This window comes from Ammospiza caudacuta, chromosome 22 (assembly GCF_027887145.1).
Source record: "Ammospiza caudacuta isolate bAmmCau1 chromosome 22, bAmmCau1.pri, whole genome shotgun sequence".
Lineage (NCBI taxonomy): Eukaryota > Metazoa > Chordata > Aves > Passeriformes > Passerellidae > Ammospiza > Ammospiza caudacuta.
The window spans coordinates 9,906,374-9,928,621 of record NC_080614.1 but is presented as its reverse complement, the minus strand read 5'-3'; the positions used below and the strand labels follow the sequence as shown (position 1 = coordinate 9,928,621).

The 22,248-nt window shown below is 59.8% G+C and overlaps 1 protein-coding gene across 1 annotated transcript in view; it reads right to left on the bottom strand.

Annotated features, from left to right (window-relative positions):
• SAMD11 (sterile alpha motif domain containing 11) overlaps positions 1-22,248 on the bottom strand; it is a 64,291-nt gene that overhangs the window by 1,842 nt on the left and 40,201 nt on the right. The window contains exons 7-13 of the mRNA XM_058818635.1: positions 18,144-18,308; positions 14,151-14,298; positions 7,313-7,428; positions 6,853-6,931; positions 5,902-6,581; positions 1,686-1,810; positions 947-1,057 (exon numbers count right to left, since the gene is read on the bottom strand). Of these exons, the coding sequence (XP_058674618.1) occupies positions 947-1,057; positions 1,686-1,810; positions 5,902-6,581; positions 6,853-6,931; positions 7,313-7,428; positions 14,151-14,298; positions 18,144-18,308 (1,424 nt within the window). The remainder of the gene's footprint in view (positions 1-946; positions 1,058-1,685; positions 1,811-5,901; positions 6,582-6,852; positions 6,932-7,312; positions 7,429-14,150; positions 14,299-18,143; positions 18,309-22,248) is intronic.

Sequence of the window (22,248 nt, the reverse complement as noted above, 5' to 3'; positions counted from 1 at the left end):
AGGGCCAAGGCAGGGAGGGAAAACAAAACTGCTGAACCTCTCCCTGCTGCAGCAGCTCCTGCCTCCCTCCCAGCACCTCCACAGCTGCTTCCCATTTGAGCTTAACCAAAACCAGGGGCTGCTGCTGGACCCAGACAAGTGGGACATTATTCAGGGAGCAGCATCGGGGCTCTGCTCCCCCCGTCCAACTCCCAGCCCTGCCTGGTTATACAACTTTAAACGCTATTGATGAAATTGAAGGCGTTTTTCAAGCTCGTATCTCACATTCCCCCCGCCCCAAGCCCCATCTCCGAGCTGTTCAGGGCTCTCTTGTTTTTTAAGGAACATAAGAGTTTTATTTCCTCCTGAACTGACCCACGGGGAACAATTGCCCACAGACCCTTTTTACGAGCCCCCTCATAAACAGGGAGGGCTGCAGGGAAAGCACTAAAGTCTCTCATTGTTTGTTCCAAGGCAGCACGAGCAGCGTGGGCTGGGGAGCCGTGCCAGGGCTGGCACTGCCACAGCCCTGCAGGACAATCCCAGGGCACAGCACGGGCAGCAGGGATTGCCCAGCACTCAGAGGGAAAGGATCCAGCAGGGTTTGAGTCCCCCTGAGGGGAGGGGGAATGGAACTGCTGTGGCTGGAACCAGCCCTTTTAGAGCTTCCCTGTTATTCCTTCACTGCTTCCCTGTTATTCCCTCACTGCATCCCTGTTACTCCCTGCCACCACTCATCCTGGAATATTTATTTCTGCCCCTGGGCAGGGAATTCTGTCAGTGGTTTCTCCCTGAAACAGCTGTGACAGCTTTCAGGTGAGGCCATGGAACATTTTCAAGGACAAATAAAGCGTTCTTGAAACAGAATTGCAACTGAATTATTGCTGAATAAATGACATTCTATAAACCATCTTTCTGGACACCCCAGGGACAGCTTCACCTGTTCTGGGAGAGGAGATTTTCCTACCTGTGACCTGATCTTCAGGGCAGGCCCCAGCTTGAGCCCCATGTTGTTCAGTAAGTGCTCTTCTGTCAGGAGGGGCAGGGTCTCCCCATCGATGGCCTGCTCTCGGAATACCTGAGGGGACACACAGGGACACACCTGAGCCACCCTGGCACCCTGGAAAAGGTGAACTCAAATCCCTCAGAGCCTGGATTCATCCCCCAGGGGTGTTTGCAGCCCTGTACCCACAGCCTGGAGCCATCCCTCTGGAGCCAAGGGGATTTTCTGCTCTTGGACCCAGCACAACTCACTGCACCCATTCCCATTCCCTTCCCCTCCTCTGCAGGAGCCAAAACTCTCCCTGAAACACTCCACAAAAAGCCTGCACTTGGGAAAAGCATCCCCTGGGGGCAGAGACAAAGCTGAATCCCAGCCAGGCTGGGGCAACTCTGAGTTGTGCTGGAGTTCCCTGAGATGTTGTTCTGGAACCACAGCATTCCAGGGAATCCTGCAGGGCTCTCCTGGTTTCGGATGATGAACATTCCAGGGAATTCTGCAGGGTTTCCTGGCTCTGGAACCACAGCATTCCAGGGAAGCTCCCAGGCCCCATCCCACAGCTTGGCTGGCAGCAGGCTCAGCAATCCATGAGGATAAAAGCCAGGAGGGCCCTCAGGGCTCTGAGATGGAGCTCCCAGGAGGGACAAGCCCAGCTGGGAGGGACCAGACCCCCAGGGAAGGAGGATGCTCCTCCTTTTGGGCGTACCTGAGTGTACTCGGTGCAGCCAGACAGGTTGGACACGAAGCTGCAGACGTCCTCCACTGTCCATTTGCTGATGTCCTCCAGCGCTGGGCTCTCCTCCCCATCCAGAAACAGACCTCCCATGGTGCCTGGGGTGTGGGAAGGACGGGAGGAGAAAGGAACATAAATCATTAAAATCCCACACGGACAACAAGCAGCCTGCGATCTGAATATCTGTCTCCAGCCACACATTCATCTTTAATGACCTGTCAATTAAAGCTCTGGGCAGGGTCAATTCATAGGCCTCTTCCTCCTGGAGGTCCCTGGCTGGGGGAGGGAAGGAAAAATCCCAGCTAATGCATTTCATGTGCGCAATGCTGCTCAGCTGCTGCGGGGGAAGCGGGGAGGGCAGGGCAGCACGGAGCCTGCAGGAGTTTGTGCTCCCAGAGCACAGAGCTCTGCCTGCCCCGGGGCTGCTGGAACAGCCCTGCTCCTGGAACGTGCCAGGAATGGCAACGGGGAGCTCCTGCTGCTCCCCAGGGCTGGAATGGTAACGGGATCACTGGGCAGCTCCTGCTCATTCCCATTCCCATTCCCATTCCCAGGGCTGGAATGGTAACGGGATCACTGGGCAGCTCCTGCTCATTCCCATTCCCATTCCCATTCCCAGGGCTGGAATGGTAACGGGATCATTGGGCAGCTCCTGCTCATTCCCATTCCCATTCCCATTCCCAGGGCTGGAATAGTAACAGGGATCACTGGGGAGCTCCTGCTCATTCCCATTCCCATTCCCATTCCCAGGGCTGGAATGGTAACGGGATCACTGGGCAGCTCCTGCTCATTCCCATTCCCATTCCCATTCCCATTCCCATTCCCAGGGCTGGAATGGTAACAGGATCACTGGGGAGCTCCTGCTCATTCCCATTCCCATTCCCATTCCCAGGGCTGGAATGGTAACGGGATCACTGGGCAGCTCCTGCTCATTCCCATTCCCATTCCCATTCCCATTCCCATTCCCATTCCCATTCCCAGGGCTGGAATGGTAACAGGGATCACTGGGGAGCTCCTGCTCCTTGCCAGGGCTCCAGTCCCACCCTGCCCAGCCTGAGCTGTGCTGTCCCTGCAGCCCTGTCACTGTCACACACAGGGTGTCACCCAGAGGGTGTGACAGTGGCTCCCAGGGGCTGGGGCAGCCCCCCGGCCCTGCAGCCTGACAGAACACCCAGAAAAACCCCAAAGGGAGCCAGGGACAGGCACAGGGGGTGGAAATGGGGACAGGAACACTCAGGGACTCAGAGCTGCTGTGGGGGAAAGGTGAGGACACAGAACAAACCAAATCCCACAAACCAAACCAAATCCCACAGAATACCTCTTTAGGGTGGGGAAAGCCAACACCAGCCCCTGGAACTGGCTGCTGGCTGCTGTTTGGACCAGCAGAGCACAAGGACATTTACAGGGATGAGAACATCCAGGATTCTCAGGCAGGGAAAGAGTTTATGAGGGGTGTGAGCTGCTCTGCTCAGCACATGGAGAATGCAATTGCCAGGAGAAAAATATTTCTCCCAGGAGCCTGTCATGACAGAATGATCTGTCCTGTGGGCTTGGGGCTTCTCCCTGGTGGATCAGATGGATATAACCCCTGCTTCTGCCCACAGCCGTGGGACAGCACAAGGGAAAAACAAATACAACAAAGCCATGGAGGGGAGCACAGGCCAAGGAGCAGCCAATTCCCTGGGGAATAGCCCAGGGCTGAGGGAACAGGCAGGGAAAGGAGCAGAGCCACACACAGGGCCCCACACACTCCCTACAGGGCCTCCAGCACATGCAGGGAGGCAGGGAAAGCTCGGGATCTGCAGGGTTAGCTACGGTGCCAGGGAGATGCTTTAGGGCAGCAGGGCCTGCCCAGGGAGCAGGCACAGCCTCTGCAATCGTTCCCACACATTTCCTTCCCATTCCCTGCTCCCTGGGCTGTCCCTGGGCAGGGGACAGCTGGGGCTGCTAACCCAGAGCCACAGCACCCTGTGATCCCTGTGATCCCCAGCCCTGTGTCCCCTCCCTGCTCCGGTAGCCCAGACAATGAGAACAAATGGGTGCCAGGGGCCGCAGCTCCCACCGCAGTAATGACCTGTCAGCTCACAGCCGCCACCAAGGGCAGCACCAGAGCCGGGCCTGCTCTGCCTGGCTGCCTGATGAATGATGCTCCGGGGCTGCAATGCCCTGGGGAGCGCTCCAGCAGCCGGGGCCTGGCCTGTGGGGCTGGGAGGAACCCATGGTGCCGGGACAGGTGTGCCCAGGCCGGGCACGCAGGGCCAGCCTGGCACCACAGGGCCACCCTGGCACCAGCCCACCTCTGGGCTCCATCAGCCCTGCTCCCATCCCCGTCCCTGAGCACCCTCTGCGTCCCCCAGTGAGGGCTGGGGTCAGGAGCAGCACAAGGCTGCGCTAATTGCTCTCCAGACTGCAATCAATAGAAGGATTTTAGCCTCCTGCACACTCCATCCTTCACCTCTTCCAGAGGATGGGGCTGCACAGGGCCCTGGGAGGAGGAGGAGGAGGAGGAGGAGGAGGCTGAAACCTTGAGGAGATGAGGTCATCGAGCCACAGCCCCAGAAAGCAGCTCTGGGAATGGAGCTGGACCAGCAGGGACAGAGCAGGGACAGAGCAGGGACAGAGCAGCTCCTCCTCCTCCAGCTGCCTCCATCTCCTCACCCTCCTCAGCTGGGTGCAAAAAGGGGTTCAGGAATTGTGTGGCACAGGGGTTCAGGTGGGTGCAGCCCTGCCTGCCTGCCCTGGGTGCTTTGTGCTCCCCCAGAGCCACAGAACACATTTGTCACCCACCCCAGGACGGCTGGATCAATACATCCCTCAATATTTCAGCTGCTGAGCTCCCACCTCAAGCCCTGGTGCTGCATCCTCCACACCCCCTGTCCTCCCGAGGCTTTGCAGGTGGGAGGATTCGCTCTGGAGCGGCACAAACCCTCAGCGAGAGCAGCCCCACGCTGGGTGAAACCAGCCAGAAGCCAAAGAGCCCTCAGGAAGAGACCCCAGCCCTGGCTCAGGCTGCACAAGGCAGGGGAGGAGGGCAGGGAAACCCAGCCCGGAGCTGTGCTGGTGATATAAATCCAAAGTGATAATAATAAATGGGCTATTACAGCATCTCACACGCGGCTGAGGGAGGCAGGGAGGGCAGCCAGCCCCAGCCCAGCTCCCCACAGGGCCACCAGCACCGTGAGCTGAGCCCAGCCCTCGCTAATGGCCAGGAGGAAACGGCTCCTGCAGCAAGGCTGGGCAGCCCGAGGCAGCAGGAATATTCATCATCCTGGCCACCTGCCTGCCGCTGAAACATCGCTGAAAAATCGCTTCCTCCTTGCTGCCTGGGAGGCAGCTCTAATGAGGGATGGGCAGGCAGCTCCTGGTGTGGGGAACGGCACGGCACGGCACGGCACGGCACGGCACACACAGCACAGCCCCTCTCCCTCCCCGTGCGCCCTGCCTCCTGCTAATTGCCCTGCCAGGTAATTAGCTGGGGCAGGTTTGGGTTCTGGGCTGGGCTGGCGGGGCTCCCTGGCTGTGAGACCCCATTTGTGCCACCCCCAGCCTCTCTCAGGGCTGGCAGTGACCTCCCTGTCTGTCTGTCTGTCTGTCTGTCTGTCCCATCCAGCGCAGCTCCCCCAGTGCCTGTGACACAGAGAGGCACCACAAAGAGCCCCTGCCCTGCAACAGGGCACCTGGGAACCAGGCTGGAGAACCCTCCAAGGCCATCAAATCCAACCTTTGCCCAATGCCCACCGTGTCCCCAGCTCAGAGCACCACGTCCATCCTTCCTTGGACACCTCCAACGATGGTGACACCATCACCACTACCCTGGGCAGCCCTTCCAACACTTGACCACCCTTTCCATGCACAAACTCTTCCTTTAGAGAAAAGAGAACCTCACAAAGCAACCACAACCATGAGCAGGGGGCAGAACCCCCATTCCAGCTCCATCAAATCCATCCCTACTCCACACCACCATCTCCACAGCCTCGCCTGCATGGAAGTAGGGGTCCTTGGACATTCCAGGGATGGTGACACCACCACCTCCCTGGACAGCTCTTCCAATGCCCAACAACCCTTTCCACGCACAAACTCTTCCCTTAAAGCCAAGAGAACCTCACAAAGCAACCACAACCATGAGCAGGAAGCATTCCAGCCCTTCCAAACCCACCCCTGCCCCACGCCAGCACCTCCCCAGCCTCACCTGCATGGAAGTAGGGGCTCATGGTGTAGGGGAAGCCGAAGGGCAGCGGCTGCGGGGCGGGCAGCGAGGTTGGAGGCAGGTATTTCACCTCGGCCTTGCCCACGGCGGGCCCCAGCAGGTGGCTGGGGGACTCGGCGCTGGAGGAGCCGCAGGGCACCGTGCCGGGCGCCGCGCCCGCCTCGCCCGCCTCCTTGGCGCCCTCGCAGGCCTTGCCCGCGCCGCCGTCCTTGCCCTCCTTGGGCTCCGCGGCCGCGCCGCCCTCGCCCTTGAGCGCCTCGGCCTTGTCGTCGCCGTCGCTCTCCGAGTCCTTCATCTCGTCGTCGTTACAGTCCTGGGCGCCCGCCCGCGGCTCCCGCGGCTCGCCGGGGCCCTGCGGCTCGGCCCGCGCCTGCGAGGGGCCCTTGCGGCCCGCCCGCCGCGGCGGCTCCTTGGGCGGGCCGGCGGCGCCCGGCGCGAGGGACAGCAGCGGCGCGTTGTTGTGGCGCAGCACCAGCATGGCGTTGCGCCGGGACAGCTCGTCCCGCAGCGCCTGGCCCTCGGGGACGTCGTGCACGCTGCGCAGCGCCGGGTGGTCGGGGGGCAGCCCCGGGTGCAGGCTCAGCGGGTCGGCGGCCAGCAGCCTCTGCCGGTGCAGGTTCTCCAGCTCCTTCTGGCGGATCAGCTCGGCCGACATCTCCAGCCTGTGGGGAGAGGGGGTTGTGGTGAGGGGTTGGGGGAATGTGGTGCCAACCCAGCCCCGCAGGAGTGAGGTGTGACCTCCACACCTGGCCAACATGTCCAGCCTGTGGGGAAAGCAGATTGTGGCGAGGGGTTGGAAGAACGTGGTCCCATCCAGCCTTGCGGGAGCCAGCCGGCACCTCCACACCTGCACAGGCCTCACTGGGACCCTGCCGTGCCATCCCCACCCAGCTCACCCCACAGCAGGACAAACCCAGCCCTTCCCACTCCTACCTGGCCAGGTTTTGCTTCCGTAGCATCTCCTGCTGCCGTGCAAACATCTCTGCCTGTGCCGGCTGCAGGAACCCGTAACCTGGGCAGGGAGAACGCTGCAGGTTATTGCTGTCAGCAATGACCCCTGGCTGCCCCAGGGCCAGCTCCCCAGGGGGAAAAAGGACACCTGAGTGTCCCACCTGAGTGCTGCTTTTTGTTCCAGAGCCCAGCTATCCCCCTCGCTGCCATGGCAGGAACACAGGGCCAGGAAGAGCAGCCAAGGAATCTGCTCCTCTGGCTGCAGAACCAGGGGCAAGATGGCACAGCAGCCATGGGGAGACACTGAAATGTGTGTGGGGTGTGTGGCTGCAGGGCAAACTGTCCCAGCAGCCATGGGGAGACACAGAAATCCTGTGTGGCTGCAGGGCAGACTGTCCCAGGCTGCCCCTCTGCCCTGCCCTGGCATCACCTGGGCGCTCACCTGGTGTCTGGCACAGTGCTGAAGGCACCCCGAGGAAGGGAGGCCTCAAGTGGGGCCCCAGGGCGATGTGGGGAGCGTTCTGGGGCGACAGCAGAGGCGGAGGGTGGGAGATCTCCCTGCAGGAATCACAAAATAAAGCCCTGTTGGAAACCTGGAGGCTCCCAAGGGCTCAGGAAGAACATCTTGGCTCCAGATGAGCTGCATCCTGCCCCAGAGGCTCTCTCTGCCTCCTCACCCTCATGCAGAGCTTCTGAAGTGGAGAGAAAAAAGCAAAAAGAGCAGAACCAAAAGGGGAACAAAGCAGCCAGGACTCCACAGGTCCCACACATTTCCCACCTTTGCTCCTGTGGCCTTTCAGCCGGGCTGTCCAAAGGATTTGCCCTGGCAGCTTAAAAGGGAGGGCTGAGGATGCTCCATGTGCCCCTCCCTCATCACATTTGGGTTTCTGCCTCCACTGCCTCACACCTGAGAAGGAATTCTGTGCTTGGGGAGTGGGTTTGGGAAGATCTGAAAGCATCACTGGCTTGCAAAAACCCTTGTCCTAGCTGGGCTAAGGGATGACCTTTAATCATGGAGAGGAGAGCTGAAGTGAGGCAGAGGGAAATACAGACAGGAGAGGGATGTGAGCAGGAAGGGCAGTGGGGTCAGGGGGAAGGAATCTGCTGGAGAAGGGTGGGTGAAGCCAGGCAGAATGGGCAGAGCAGATGCCAGGGGCTGGGGAGACTCAGAGAGGCAGCGCTGGGTGGTGGGAAGGGGACAATCCTGGAGAGAGGCAGGGAGCACTTGCAGCAGCAGGGAAAGCAGGAAAAAAAAGGCAGGAAGGGAATAAGAGCCAAGGTCTCTTCCATTAGTCAAATCTGCCCTGGGAGCCTGCAAGCAAATCTGCTTTCCGGCTGCACGTCTCTTAATTCCTTTTGATGGCCACTTACAACATTATTACCTTCAGCAGGGCATCCAGAGGCACAGCCAAGTGCCGGGCCGTTTATTTTCATTTTACAGTATCTCCCTGCAAAAATCTGCTCTGGGAGAGGCTGGAGGCCAAGGCACAGGGAGGCAGAAGGTGCCTGTGACTTTGCAACAAACACAGCACGTGCAGAGGCGCTGCTGCGGGGGGATAACAACGGGAGCATCCTGGCCATCCATGGATCATTGTGGGCATGGATAGTTCATGGGCATGGATCAGATTGTGGGAATGGATCAGTTCGTGGGCATGGATAGTTCAGGGGAATGGATCAGGCCATGGCCATGGATCAGACCGTGGAAATGGATCAGATCACAGGCATGGACCAGGTCATGGAAATGGATCAGCTTCTGGAAATGGATCAGATCACGAGCATGGACAGCTCATAGGAATGGATCAGCTCATGGCCATGGACAGTTCATGGGCATGGACAGCTCATGGACAGCCAGACAAGGATTCCTGAGCACAAAGCGGGCGAGGAGAGCCCTTCCCAGCTCCACTTTACCCCACTCTGTGCATCCACTACACCACACCGACCCGGCTGCGCTCCCCCTCCCCAGTCCCCCTATTCCCGGTGCCCCCTCCCCTCCTGCCCGCCGTCCCCGTGGCCTCTCCGGCTCCGTGCCCCCCTCCCCGGCTCTGCCCTAACCTAATTGAGCCCCGGCGGTGTCTGGAGGCGCGGCGCGGATCGATCGCGGCTGCCGCAATGTTAATGCCGCCCGCGCGCCGCTGGCAGCTCCAATTAATCTCAGGTAACGCCGCGCTCGACCTTCGCCTCCGAGCCGGGGCAGCAGCCAAGCGATGCTTATGTAATTACACCGTGAAGTGTGTAATCACCTGCCCCGATCCCCGAGGCCTCGCAATTAGCCGGGCCGCGGTCGCGGGGCTGCCAAGTGCTGCTGCCACCCGGGCCGGCCCGCCGATGAATGAGGGACAATTAAAGCGGCGTGACGGGGGCTCCGAGGTGTCCGCTCGATCGTAATTAGCTGTAATCACGGCGAGACGAGCCTGGCAGACGTGCTGGTCGTTTTATAAGAAGCAATTTAGGAAATCAAGCCGCTGTTAACCATCGCGTGGCCGTGCCCTCCTTCCCCCGCCTGCCTTGGGGATGTGCAGGGTGCTGCGGGACATCCACGCTGCCCATGGAGAGCCCAAAAACCAAGGAGCTCCTTGGCTGGTGCCAGTCTGTGCCCAGGAAGCAGAGGGTGGGACGGGGTCAGGGCTGGGAGCTGGAAAAGCAGAGGTTCTCCCATGGTGGCAGCCCAGTGCTCTCCCCAGGTTGTTTTGATGCTTTCATGTTGTGCTACGGGCACGACTTTGATCCCTGAGGAATTCACATCTGCTCCAGACTCTGCAGTTCATTCCCTCAGAGCTTCCCTGCCTTCCTGGGCCGGGCAGAGCCCTGGGGAGCCCCTCAGCTGTGTGACACGAGGGACAGACCCTCTGTGCCAGCCCACAGAGCCACCCACGGGCACAGAACCTGCTGGAGCCTGCCCTGCTCCCTGCCAGCCCCTCTGCCCCATCCCTGGCACAGGAGGGAGGCAGCAGCACCACGCTGTGCCCTGGCACAGCCTGGGCACCCTCCCAGCCTTGCCAGCCAGCTGGGAGAAGAACTGGCAAGGCCAGAGCACAAAGCCCCTGAGACCTCAACAAAGGCTGCTGTGCCTTCAGCCAGGTGTGCAGCAAACACTGACCCTGCATCCCCTCCCAGGTACCTGCCAGCCTCAGATCCCCAAATTCCTTCCTCCTCTTTCTCCTCGGCTCAGAGTCAGAACTGCAGTGCCCTGCTCTGAGGAGGTGAATTTAGCCCCTGGCAATTACATCTGATAAGCCTTGTCCTTCTCTGGAAGAGAGCAATTCTGTGCTGCTCACATTCCTCCCCCTGCCCCCTTTTCCTTTTTCCCCCCTGAAATGCCAGCTGGAGGCTTGTGAGCTGGGTATTAGGGGATTTGCACTGCACGCTGCTAAATTTGATATGTCCTTTAACAGGAGACAAATGGTTCGGAGGCTTAAAAAGTATCGACTTTTCTTTAACAATAAGCACTAATGGCCTTCAAATAATCAATATTTAAAGTCATTATGGGGTTACACATTATACTGTTAAAACCAAGCCTTTCACTTTAACCCCATGATATCCTCCCCAGGCTGGAGCAGAGCTCCCCCCTGGCTCGAGCCAGGCTCTGGGGGCAGGCTGGGAGCACAGGCTGTGACTGGAGATGCGAGAGGGTCAGGAAATACAGATTGAAACCGGCAAGGCATGGAAATAAATTTAGAACGGATGGAAGAAGAGGGAAGGGAGGGGGGCAAAGAATGCATGAAAGCTCTGCTTTCTTCTGCTCTGCATTTGATAGGAAGAGACACTTTAAACCCGAGGTAACGGGCAGGAGGCACAGAGCTCCTGGCTGCTCTGCCATCCCCAGACACTGCCAGCAAGGGAGAATAAATAAAATCAAAGGCCTTGCTAGAAATGCTGTTTGGGATTTCCAGGCAGGAAAAGAACATGTGCTGGCACTGGAGAGGGGCTGCTTTGTGCTGCCCCCTCAAAATGCAGACTGCTGAAACCAAACCAGGGCAGGATCTTTGGCCTTTGCTCTGCAGCACCTTCAGCCAGGTGGGAACCAGGGAGGAGGGATCCTGGCAGGGCAGAAATCAGCACAACAGAGCCTGCAGAGAGGAGAGGGGACACAGGGCTGGGGTGGGTGAGAGCAGGAGAGAGATGGTGCCCAGAGAGGGCAGGAGATGGTGCCCACAGAGGGCAGGAGATGGTGCCCACAGAGGGCAGGAGGGGTGCCCAGACAGGGCAGGAGCTGGTGCCCACAGAGGGCAGGAGGGGTGCCCAGACAGGGCAGGAGCTGGTGCCCACAGAGGGCAGGAGATGGTGCCCAGACAGGGCAGGAGCCGGTGCCCACAGAAAGCAGGAGCTGAGCCCAAGGAGCCAGCAGGAAAAGGAAAACCTCCCCAGAGCAGGGAGGAGGAATGAGGCGGTGGAGAACAAACCGCAGCAACAGCAGATGGGAGGAAGGGAATCCAAAAAGCCAGGCTGGGTAATTGGGCACATCTCTGCTGAGAGGAAGCCTCTGGCTGGTGCAGGGTGTCTGTCAGCCCCTGCAGGGAGGCAGGGGGTGTTTTAGGGGGTGCCTCTCTCGGGCTCCCAGCCCAGCTCAGTCCTGCCAAGGGGCTGGGCTTCCCAGGACCCTTTGGTGGGGAGGCTGCACCTCAGCCTGGCACATTCCGTGCTCCTGGCACTCCTGCTGCCTCCCCCGGCTCCTGGGGGACGAGCTGTGCTCCCCCTGCCTGCTCAGAGCCACACTGCTTGTGCCAACACCTGCCTCAGCACCTGCCTGGCTCTGCCCTCTCCTCCCTTGAGAGGGGTGGGACCCCCAGAGCCCACAGCTCACAGTGCAGGCACAAAAACCAACTCCCAACAGCTGCCAGCACAGAAAAACGCACCCAACACAGCCAAGGAGCTTCACATCAGTGAGCAGAGAGGGCAGCACAGAAACCCAGCCCTGCCCCAGCTCCTCTCTAAGCCCAATGAGCACAGAGCCCAACATCTCACCCAGCCCTGCCCCAGCTCCTCTCCAAGCCCTTCCCCGTGCAGGCCATGAGAGATTTGCCCTCAAGAGGAATTCTTCCCCGCGCAGAGAGAAGCAGGGATGAGCACCTCGGGGAGGAAATGCCAGGCTGAAGGAGCCCAGCAGAACTCTGCCAACAGACCCTGGAGGCACAGCCGAGGAGCAGCATCCCAGCAGCTCTGCAGGCTACAGCCACCTGCCAGCCCTGCAGGAGAGGCAGCAGCGTGCAGATGGAGGAGCTCCAGGCTGGAGTGCTTACGGTGGCACCTTTCAGTTGTACCCTCTCCTCTTCCAAGTCTTTTTATAACACTGAACTTGAGCATCTCCCCAAGCAGACCGCCAGGCCCTGGCATCCCAGCTGGATCCATCTCCAAAGGGATCCAGGAAACCAAAACCACGAAGCCAAATGAATTCTCCAGCAGACTGTGCCTTGGGTCTGCTGTTGGCAGGATGCCTCAGTTCCACTGACTCCAGGGAGCACAGAGATGAAGGCACCAACCACTCTGCCACAACCACGACCTTGGCCCAAGAAAATCCGTATCTGTGTGTTTGTGTGCCTCATCCCCACAGAGCCAACCTCCCAGCCCCTTTCTGACCAGCAAAGATGCAATAATTAATTCATTAATTAATGGCACCCCTGGACCTCCCCAAGCTCAGTTCACCCCTCCTGCCAGCAGCACCTTCCCGTGAGCAGCCTCCAATTAATTAATAATTAATTAATTTATGGCACCCCTGGGTCCCTGGGTTTATCTGGACCTCCCCATGCTCAGCCTACCCCTCCTACAGCAGCCCCTCCCCGTGAGCAGCCTCCAATTAATTAATAATTAATTAATTAATGGCACTCCTGATATTACATGGACCTCCCCACGAGCAGCCCCTCCCCGTGAACAGCCTCCAATTAATTAATAATTAATTAATTAATGGCACCGCTGGGTTCCTCTGGACCTCCCCACAAGCAGCCTCCAATTAATTAATAATTAATTAATGGCACCCCTGGGTTCCTCTGGACCTCCCCACGAGCACCCCTCACCTGAGCAGCTCCCAATTAATTAATAATTAATGAATGGCAGCCCCGGGTTCCTCGGCACCAGCCCCCCTCCCCAGAGCAGCCCCCACCCTGCCGTGGGCGCTTTCTGAGGCAGCCCCGGGGCCGGGCTGGCTCCTCTCCAGCCCACACAGCGCTGGGGAAAGGGCTGCAGGAGGCTCCTGCGTGCCTGCATTCCTCCCAGGTCTGCTCAGGAGCGGGGATTTATGGCCTGGGTTAGCCAAAGCACACGCTGTGGGAGAGACAGAGCCTTCCAGAGCTGCCCGGCCCCTCCACAGTGCAAAGGTGTTGCTGGGAGAGCAGGAAATCCAGGCAGGATCTCCAAGGCTCTGAATGGGGGAATTCTGGGCTCAGCACATCCGTGCACTCACTGCAGGGCTGATGGTGCAGCCTGCTCTGCCCCCAGCCCGGCACAAAAGCCAAGAGAAGTGGAAATGCCAGAGCCCTTCACTGCTCATCCCATGACATGCACAGCCCGCGCATCCCCACAGCCCCCTCCTGCCCCTCCATCGCTGTCAGGAACGCGCACAGCTTTAATTTAATTTCCCTCTGAAGTTCTTGATTGCAGAGGGAATGGCTCGTGGCACAGAGCAAGATAAATGAGCTAGAATTTCCTGGGGGTGGGGGATATCAGCTTTCCAGCACTCCCGGCAGTGGGAGAGGCAAGCTGAGGCTCCTTTCCCTAACAAAGAAAACTTCTCTCTCTGTTCCACCTCAGAGCGTTTCTCCTCTCTCATTATCAGGGGATGCTACGAAATGCAAACTTCAACACCTCAGCTTGCTCTGTGCCCACCGACAGGTGAGAGTGGCACCTCCAGCACAGGTTTGGGATCATCCCAGCCTGGCACTCACTCCCCTGGATGTGGATGTGCACAGGCAGAGACTCCCCCCCTTCCACAGAGACGCCCCAGAGAGGGGCAGGAGCATCCCCACCCAGCACGTGTACAACCCCCAGAGGAGACGGTCACACCTTGCCAGGGAAATCAGCTCTGCCCAGCTCAGAATTACACAACCCCAAATTCTGGAAAAACCCTCTAAAACCACAGAGTCCAGCCACCATGGACACCACCATGGTCACCACCAAACCACATCCCCAGTGCCACATCCACACGCTTTTTGAACACTTCCAGGCACGGTGACTCCCAAACTGCCCATCCCATCCCATGGATCCCATCCCATCCCATCCCATCCCATTGATCCCATCCCATCCCAGCCCTCCCGGCCCGGCAAACCCCGCCCCCGGGCCGTGCCCGGTACCTGTCGGGGAAGTGGCTGTCGCGGTGCTGGGGCAGGCCCTGCTTCCTGCGCTGGCTGGACGAGTTGCTGCCCGAGGGGATGTGCGCTTCCATCGCGCCCGGGGTCCGCGCCGCCGCCGCCGCCACCTCCTGCCGCGCCCGGAGCAGATCTGGGGACACGGGGGAGCGAACGGTCAGGAGCTGCTGGAGGAGCTGCTGGAGCTGCTGCCGGCCGGCCCCGAGCCCCGCTCGGACACACGGACACGCGGACACACAGACGGACACACGGACCCGCTGCGCCCCGAGACCGCTGGACGCACGGACACGCACACGGACCCGCTGTGCCCCGGGGCCGCTCCCGGCCGTGCCCGCAGCCCCCGGGCCACGGCGGCTCCGCTGCTCCCCCTTCCCCGGTCTGTTCCCCCTTCCCCGGTCTGTCTCCCCTTCCCCGGTCTGTTCCCCTTCCCCGGTCTGCTCCCCCTTCCCCGGTCTGTTCCCCTTCCCCGGTCTGCTCCCCCTTCCCGGTCTGTTCCCCCTTCCCCGGTCTGTCTCCCCTTCCCCGGTCTGTTCCCCTTCCCCGGTCTGTTCCCCCTTCCCCGGTCTGTTCCCCCTTCCCCGGTCTGTCTCCCCTTCCCGGTCTGTTCCCCCTTCCCGGTCTGTTCCCCCTTCCCGGTCTGTCTCCCCCGGGGCCAGCCCGCGGCTCGGGGCGGCTCTCGGGCGCCGGGGCGGCGGCGGAGCCCGGCGGGGAGCGGCGGCCCCGGCTCCCACTCGGCTCTCACCCCGCGGGGAGCGGCGGCCCCGGCTCCGAGCGGCTCCGGGCGCGATCCGCCCCCGCCGCCCTGGGAGTCGGGCGGCGGAGGAAATTGTGCAACTACGGCAGGGGGGTGGATTTGCGGCTTAATTGCCTTCCTGCCGGAGGGAGGGAGGCAGGGAAGGAGCGGAAAAAAGGGAGGGAAGGATGGAAGGAGGGATGGATGGAAGCGAGGGGAGCGGGAGGAGAGCGAGGCGTTCATTGCCCGCGCTCCCTCTCCCGGCCGGTCCCGAGCGGAGCCGCGCTGGCACCTGCCCCGCTCCCAACGTGTCTGTCGGGGCTCTCTGTGCCCCGTGGGGCTCTGCGGCGCTGAACCCGCCCAGCACAGGGAAGGGCCGGGCCCCGAGCAGCTGAGCATGGGGCACAGAAGGGGACCCCCCTCCCAGCCCAAGCAGTGCCCCGAGACAGCTGCAGGTGAGGGGGAAACGCAGCCCTCGTTCAGCCTGCACTGCCCTGGGACCATGGCAGGACTGTCACATGTGTCACCACCCTGCCTGTGACAGCCAGGTCACCCTGCCTGTGTCACCCTGCCTGTGACATTTGTGACACCGAGCCTGCAATAACTGTGTCACCCTGCCTGTGACACCCGTGCAGTGACACCTGCACAGCCCCTCGAGGGGTCAGTGCAGCCCACACGGTGCCCTGGGATGGACAGAGCAGGCAAGGCCAGAATCACACATGCACACGGCCAAGGAGCCCCAGGGAGGGGCAGGTGATGCAGGTACAGCCCAGGTGCCCTGCCCTGGCCCCAGGGAACAAGTGACATGGACACACCTGTGCCAGGAGTCCCTCAGTGCCGGCATCAGTGTGAAATCCCCCTGCACACAGCTCACACCCCACCCAGAGCCTCTGCTGCCCTTTCACGTGGTGCGCAGGAAACATCCCCGCAGAGGAAACCTCCCTGACACCATCAGCATGCCACAGGAAACCACAGCACAGCTGGGGAGAGCAGCAGCACGGGCAGATTTACCTCCCCGAGCACAGCCTGGGCAGGATCAGCTCCAGCACCGGCCCTCAGAGCCCTCACACTCAGCAGCACATGCACCTCATGCACCTCTTCCCACTGTAAAGCTGTAGGAGCACTGCAAACCCTGGGAACGCCACACTTCCCATCTCTGTGTCTCCCTTTTCCCCACCAGGCTCTTTCTGCAAATCCCAGCCAGCCCTCCTGGCACCAAGGTGTGCCCAGCCCAGCCTGAGCTCCATCAATCACAGCATCCAACACCGTGGTGATGCTCAGGGCTGGAGCCCCGTGCTGGGCTGGGAACGTTCCCACAGCTGCTGTTTGTGCTGGCAGCAAGGGGGACAGGGGGACAGCAGTGCCCAATTCCTGCCCTGGACAGGGGGACAGCAGTGCCCAATTCCTGCCCACATTCCTGCCCCAGACAGGGGGACAGCAGTGCCCAATTCCTGCCCACATTCCTGCCCCAGCCGAGGGGACAAACACTGAAACCATTCTGAACTGCACAAGCACGCAAGGAACAGCCAAACACCATCAGATCACAGAAAAAAAAAAAACCCCGAGAATTCGCCGAGGCAGGCAGAGCGTGCAACCTTGCAATGTTTATAAATTAATTATCTGAAAAGCCCAGGTCAGTGCTGATTGCCACGGCGGCTGTAATTTAGAGGGCTGGCGTGCAGCCAGCTGCAGGAGCCGCATTGATCCTGAGTGACCGCAACAACCCCCGCTCACACCCCCTCCTCTCCCCTGCCTTCCCCTCCCTGCCTGCTGCCCGGGCCCCCCCGAGGATCTGTTATTTACAATCCCACCCTGACAGTTGGGAAATCAGATTGATTGACAGAGGGACGCTGGCGGATGGAGGTTCCAGGCACGGAGACAGACTGAATTCAGAATGTGGGATGAATGCCACTGGGAGAACAGGGGAGGAGGAGGGGGGGGGGGGGGGGCTGGAAAGCAATTAAAAAAAAAAAAAAAAGATTTCTAAATTATTAACATTTTTTAAATTATTAATGTTATTGGTGCCTCCGTGTGAGCCCGCAGATAAACTGCGCTTTGTACTGGCACTAATAATTTATAGCCCAACCAGAGCCCCGTGGTGTGGAGACAATCCAAAAATACGCCAAGTTTTGTCTTGTCAGAGCTCCCCCAGCCAGTGTGCCTGTGCAGGCTCCTTCTCCCCCCAAACCCCAGCGTGACCCCCCCCAAATGCTGATGAGGGAATTTAATCATCACCACAAAAACACGCCAGGCTCTCAAGGTAATAATGAGCTCCTCTCGTTATTCTGAGGGCAGGGGTGACCCAGCTGTCCCCCAGCACACTCTGGAGGGATGGACACGTGCCTGTGGCCAGCAGCCACCAGGGCCAGTGTCTGTGCCAGCCTGGTGCCACCCCACACTCTGTGCTGTGCCCAAGCCCTGCCAGTCTGAATATTCAGTGCCACCCTTTTGTCACCCTCTGTGCATCCTATGTGCCATCCCGGCCCTGTGGCACACAAACTGAGCCACCAGAGCTGGGTTTGCAGGGGCTCTGCAGTGCCTGGCACAGCCCCAGCCCCAGCCCCAGCTGCTGCCACCTCCCCACGGGGCCGGGGCAGGTTTGTGTTTGTGCCTGTGCTGATAAGCAAATCCTTCCTCCACAGCAATCCTTGCTGCCCCCAGAGAAGCCAACCAAATCAAACAGAGTGGAAAAGAAGACAGCCTCTTCATTAACCTAACAAGGAGCCCTGGGGATTCACACCAGGAGCACAGATCCTCCTGCAGCTCCAGCGATGCTCTGCTGGGGCTGCCGCTGCTCCTGAGGCAGGCAGGACGTGCCAGCCCTGCTCTCTACCTGTGCAGGGATGCTGTACCTGCGCAGGGATGCTGTACCTGTGCAGGGATGCTCTACCTGTGCAGGGATGCTCATGATCCTGCAACCTCCTGGTGCCCCCTTTAGGCACAGCCCCGGACGTGCTGGATGCAGCCAGCTCCCTCCAAAACATGTCCCAGACCCATCCCAAAGGAGTCCAGAGCTCAGGGACAGCTCCCAAAGCCACCCCAAACAGCCCCAGAGCTCAGGGACATCTCCCAAACCCATCCCAAACAGCCCCAGGACTCAGGGACATCTCCCAGATCCATCCCAAACAGCCCCAGGGCTCAGGGCCATCTCCCAAACCCACCCCAAACACCCCCAGGGCTCGGGGCCGCCCCCATGGCACTCCCCCCGTGTCAGCAGCCCCCGTGCCCGTGCTGGCCATGCCTACCCCCGTGGCTGGGCACTGCCATGCTGTTGGCCAGCTGGAAGAGGCGCTGCTGCTGCTGCTGCTCCTCGAAGGAGCCGTGCTCGTTGAGGGCAGACATCATGCGCCTGTAGTGCTCCTCGGGGGTCATCTGCGCCACCTCCTCCAGCGCCGGCGTCTGCGACGTCTCTGGGGACAGACGGACACACGGACACGCTCAGCCCCGGGGAAATGGGGCTGCTGGGACACGGGGTCTGCCTGCGGGACAGCTGGGTGTCCGCTCACATTTGGTATTTATGGGGAGTATCAGAGGGGATGTGCTGGCTGCACCGAGGGGAATTCAGGCTGGAGGTTGGGAAGAAGGTTTTTACAGACAGGTGATGATGTTCTGGAATGAGAGCAGGGCTCAGGAACATCTTCCAGACCTATCCCAAAGGAATCCAGGACTCAGGAACATCTTCCAAACCCATCCCAAGTGAGTCCAGAGCTCAGGAACATCTCCCAAGCCCATCCCAAAGGAGTCTAGGGCTTAGGGACATCTCCCAGATCCATCCCAAATGAGTCAAGAGCTCAGGAACATCTCCCAAACCCATCCCAAATGAGTCCAGGGTGCCAAGGTTTAGTTGAGGTGTTGGGGCTGAGCTGGACTCAGTGGTCTTGAAGGTCCCTCCCAACCTGAGGATTCTGAGAATTTGGGGGAATTCTGTCAATTGGGGGAATTCTTTCCTTGTAAGAACTGAGAAGCCTGTTGGTAATTCAGAACTCAGCAGAGCAAGGCCTGACAGTGCTGCCACCCACCAAAGGGACAGTGCTGACACACCCCCAAGGGACAGTGCCACCCACCGCAGGGACAGTGCTGACACCCTCCCAAGGGGCAGTGCCACCCACCCAAGGGACAATGCTGACCTATACCCAAGGGACAGTGCTGACACACCCCCAAGGGACAGTGCCACCCACCGCAGGGACAGTGCTGACCTATACCCAAGGGACAATGCTGACACACCCCCAAGGGACAGTGCCACCCACCGCAGGGTCAGTGCTGCCACCCACCCGCCCAGCCCTCAGCAGGACACCTCAGAGCCGGCTGTTTCCCCTCTGGCCCCGTGCCCCAGCCCCCTGGGGGCTCCCAAAGCCCCTCCCTGCCCGTGCAGTGCCCGAGGGATCCCAGGCTGGCAGGAAAACCGCAGGGGTTTGTGTTTACTGTAAGCACAGCTCTCAGTAATTACTGCTCTCCGCCCTGGCTGCTCCAGCGCTGCTTTATCTGGCATCTCTCCCACAGGCAAAGCCTTTTCATTACCCACAGAGGAACTCCCAGGCACAGGGGAGGGGGTGGCAGGGCTGGCACGGACAGGGCCACCCTCCTGTGTGCCCAGTTCCTGTGCAGGGCTCGCGGGGTGGCACCTGCCACAGCACGGCCCTGGAAATGCTGCTGGGGGCTGAGAGAGGGGCTCCCATCGGGAAAGGGGCGTGGGGGCAGCAGGAACAGCCCAGCACACACAGGGGCTCGGAAATGGGGCAGCTCAGGGGCTGGTGCTGCCTTGGTCTGAACCAACCCACGGGGCTCAGCCTCTGGAGGTGAAACTTTCCATGGGTTGTAATGAGACCACCACCCCCTCCCCAAAATACGGGAGGGAAACATCATCATCATCATCAACATCATCATCATCATCATCACCATAATATCATCATGATATCATCATCATCATCATCATGATATCACCATCATCATGATATCACCATCATCTCATCATCATCCCAATAATTAATTATAACAATAATAAAATAGAAAAATAAATAACAATGAATAATGAGTAACTATAACAACAATAATAATTATTGTAATTATGGTTATTGAAATAATAATAATAATAATAATAATAATAATAATAATAATAATAATAATAATAATAATAATAATAATAATAATAATCTGAGCCACACACCATTTCCGCACGGCAGGGCTGCATCCCCGGCTGCCAAGAGCAGCAGGGACATGCCTCCAGCTCAGCCCAGCCCTGCAGCAGGGCCAGGGCTCTGCTCACACAGCACTCTGGCTGCCCTGCAGCCCCAGCCCGTGCCCCAGTGACCCACATCTGCACGCTGCTGCCTCCCTGGGCTGCTCCCGGCCCTGCTGGATGAGCAGCTGGGCTGCCTGCCTGCCACGGGTCCCCCAGCCCCAAACCCAGACCCCGAGGGCTGCTCTGGGAACAGCCCTGCTCCCCCAGCCCCATCCCAAACCTGCAGGACAGCCCTGGCAGCAGCAGGGGAGGGAGGAGAGGGCAGAATTCCCTTCCAGGTCTCTTCCCAGCAGGGAGGATTCCCTCCTCCTCCTCCTCCTGCCCCCGGGATGCAGGAGCTCACTGCCTCAGCTCCCTCCTGATGCTCTTACCCAAAGGTCTCAGGAGCAAAGCCACAGACCTGATTTAGAAAAACACTGATTTTTTTTTTTTTCTTCTCCCCCCACAGCTGTGTCATTAGAGCAAAGAAAAGGGAGGGGGGAGGGGATTTAATAACACTTAATTATCATAAACTCCACGGGATCAGCCGCAGAGCAGATTTCAGGTGCAGGGAGGGGAGGGACAACGGGGGTGGCTGAGAGGGGAGGCTAAGAGGAAGGAGGAATCCAGGGAAAGGCTGGATTTCCACGCTTAAAACTTGGGAGATTTCACATGACTCAGCCAGCAGTAATTCCAGCTTTGCTGGAGCTTTGCTGTCTGCTTTTGTCATTACCAGGGGTAATGCTGGAGACTGATCTGCCAAAGCTCCCGCAGGCGCCAGGTGTGAAATGGACTCTGGCCAGCCCTGGGCAGGCTGTGAGAGCCAGGCCTGGCATCTGCTGGGCCCTCTGCAGCCCCAGCACATGCCCTGAGCAGCCCAGCCCAGCCTCCCATGTCCCCCCACAGCCAGGGCAGCCCCTGGGCACTCAGCTCCTGCACAGCCAAGGACATTTCCCTGCTGCACCAGGGCATCTCCCCAGGCTCATCCTGCCCAGGCAATGCAGACGAGGCAGGAGCACCCAGCCTGTCCATCAGCACACCCCAGACAGGCCAAAGTTCCCTTTATTGAACCCCAAGGACCTGCAGCAAACCCAGCTGAGCCCAGAGCCCAGGGCTGGCTCAGCAGCCTCAGGGGTTTCTCCTGCCTGTGCCCACTCCTGGCATGTTCAGCAGCCTGGCTTAGGGGCACTGATGCTGTGAACAGGGCCAAAACCTCATTTCTTCCCCTGGCATAACTGGGGAAACAGCTGCCAAAGCCACCAGTGTGTGGGTGTCCCCCCAGGGAGAGGGACAGACGGACAGAGGCTGGGTCTGAACCGCTCAGCTGCAGTCCAGCTCTGGTTCTGGGCTCCCCTGTTAAGCAGAGATCTTGTTTTGGTTTAACTGGTCCCCAGCAGCACAGAGAGGAGGATGGCAGAGCAGCAGCCTGTGAGCTCACCCCCATCCAGGGTGAGAGCCCCAGAGCCTTCCCTGGGTGTGTTTCCCAGCCCTCCATCCAGCCTGCTTTCCTACCTCTCCATCCATCCAGCCTGCTCCTGCTCTCCCAGCCCTCCATCCATCCTGCTCTCCCACCTCCCCGAGGCTCCCACCAGAGGGATTTTCCAGCTGCTCCAGCAGGAACTGAACGCTCTTCCCAATTTTCCCTTTCCCATCCTCCGGTTCCAGCCTCGAGGCGCTGGGGAAGGAGCTGTGCAGGCAGGCAGGAAAGGATTCACTGGGGAAGGAGCTGTGCAGGCAGGCAGGAGAGGATTCACTGGGGAAGGAGCTGTGCAGGCAGGCAGGAGAGGATTCATTCACTGGGGAACCGTGTCCCCCTGCCCTGGCAGCCCAGGCCTGGCTCCAGAACGTTCTGCTCCGTTTGGCAGGGCCCCGTTTCCCCAGCCCAGCCAGGGCTCCCCTTTGATCTCTGGAGCGAGCTCTGGGCAGGGAGCAGGCCAGGCACGGGGGCTGTGTCCCCCTGGGAGGGTTTCCAGCCCCACAGGTGTTTGTGCACTCAGCCAGGGAGCAGCAGCAGGGATTGCCTTGGCTGCCTCTGCTCCCCTCGGCACGCCAGGAGCGGCCGCGCAGCGCCAGCGGGGCCACGGGCTCTCTGCTCCTCCTCCAGAGCTCCTGTTCCAGAGCCTTCCCTTCCA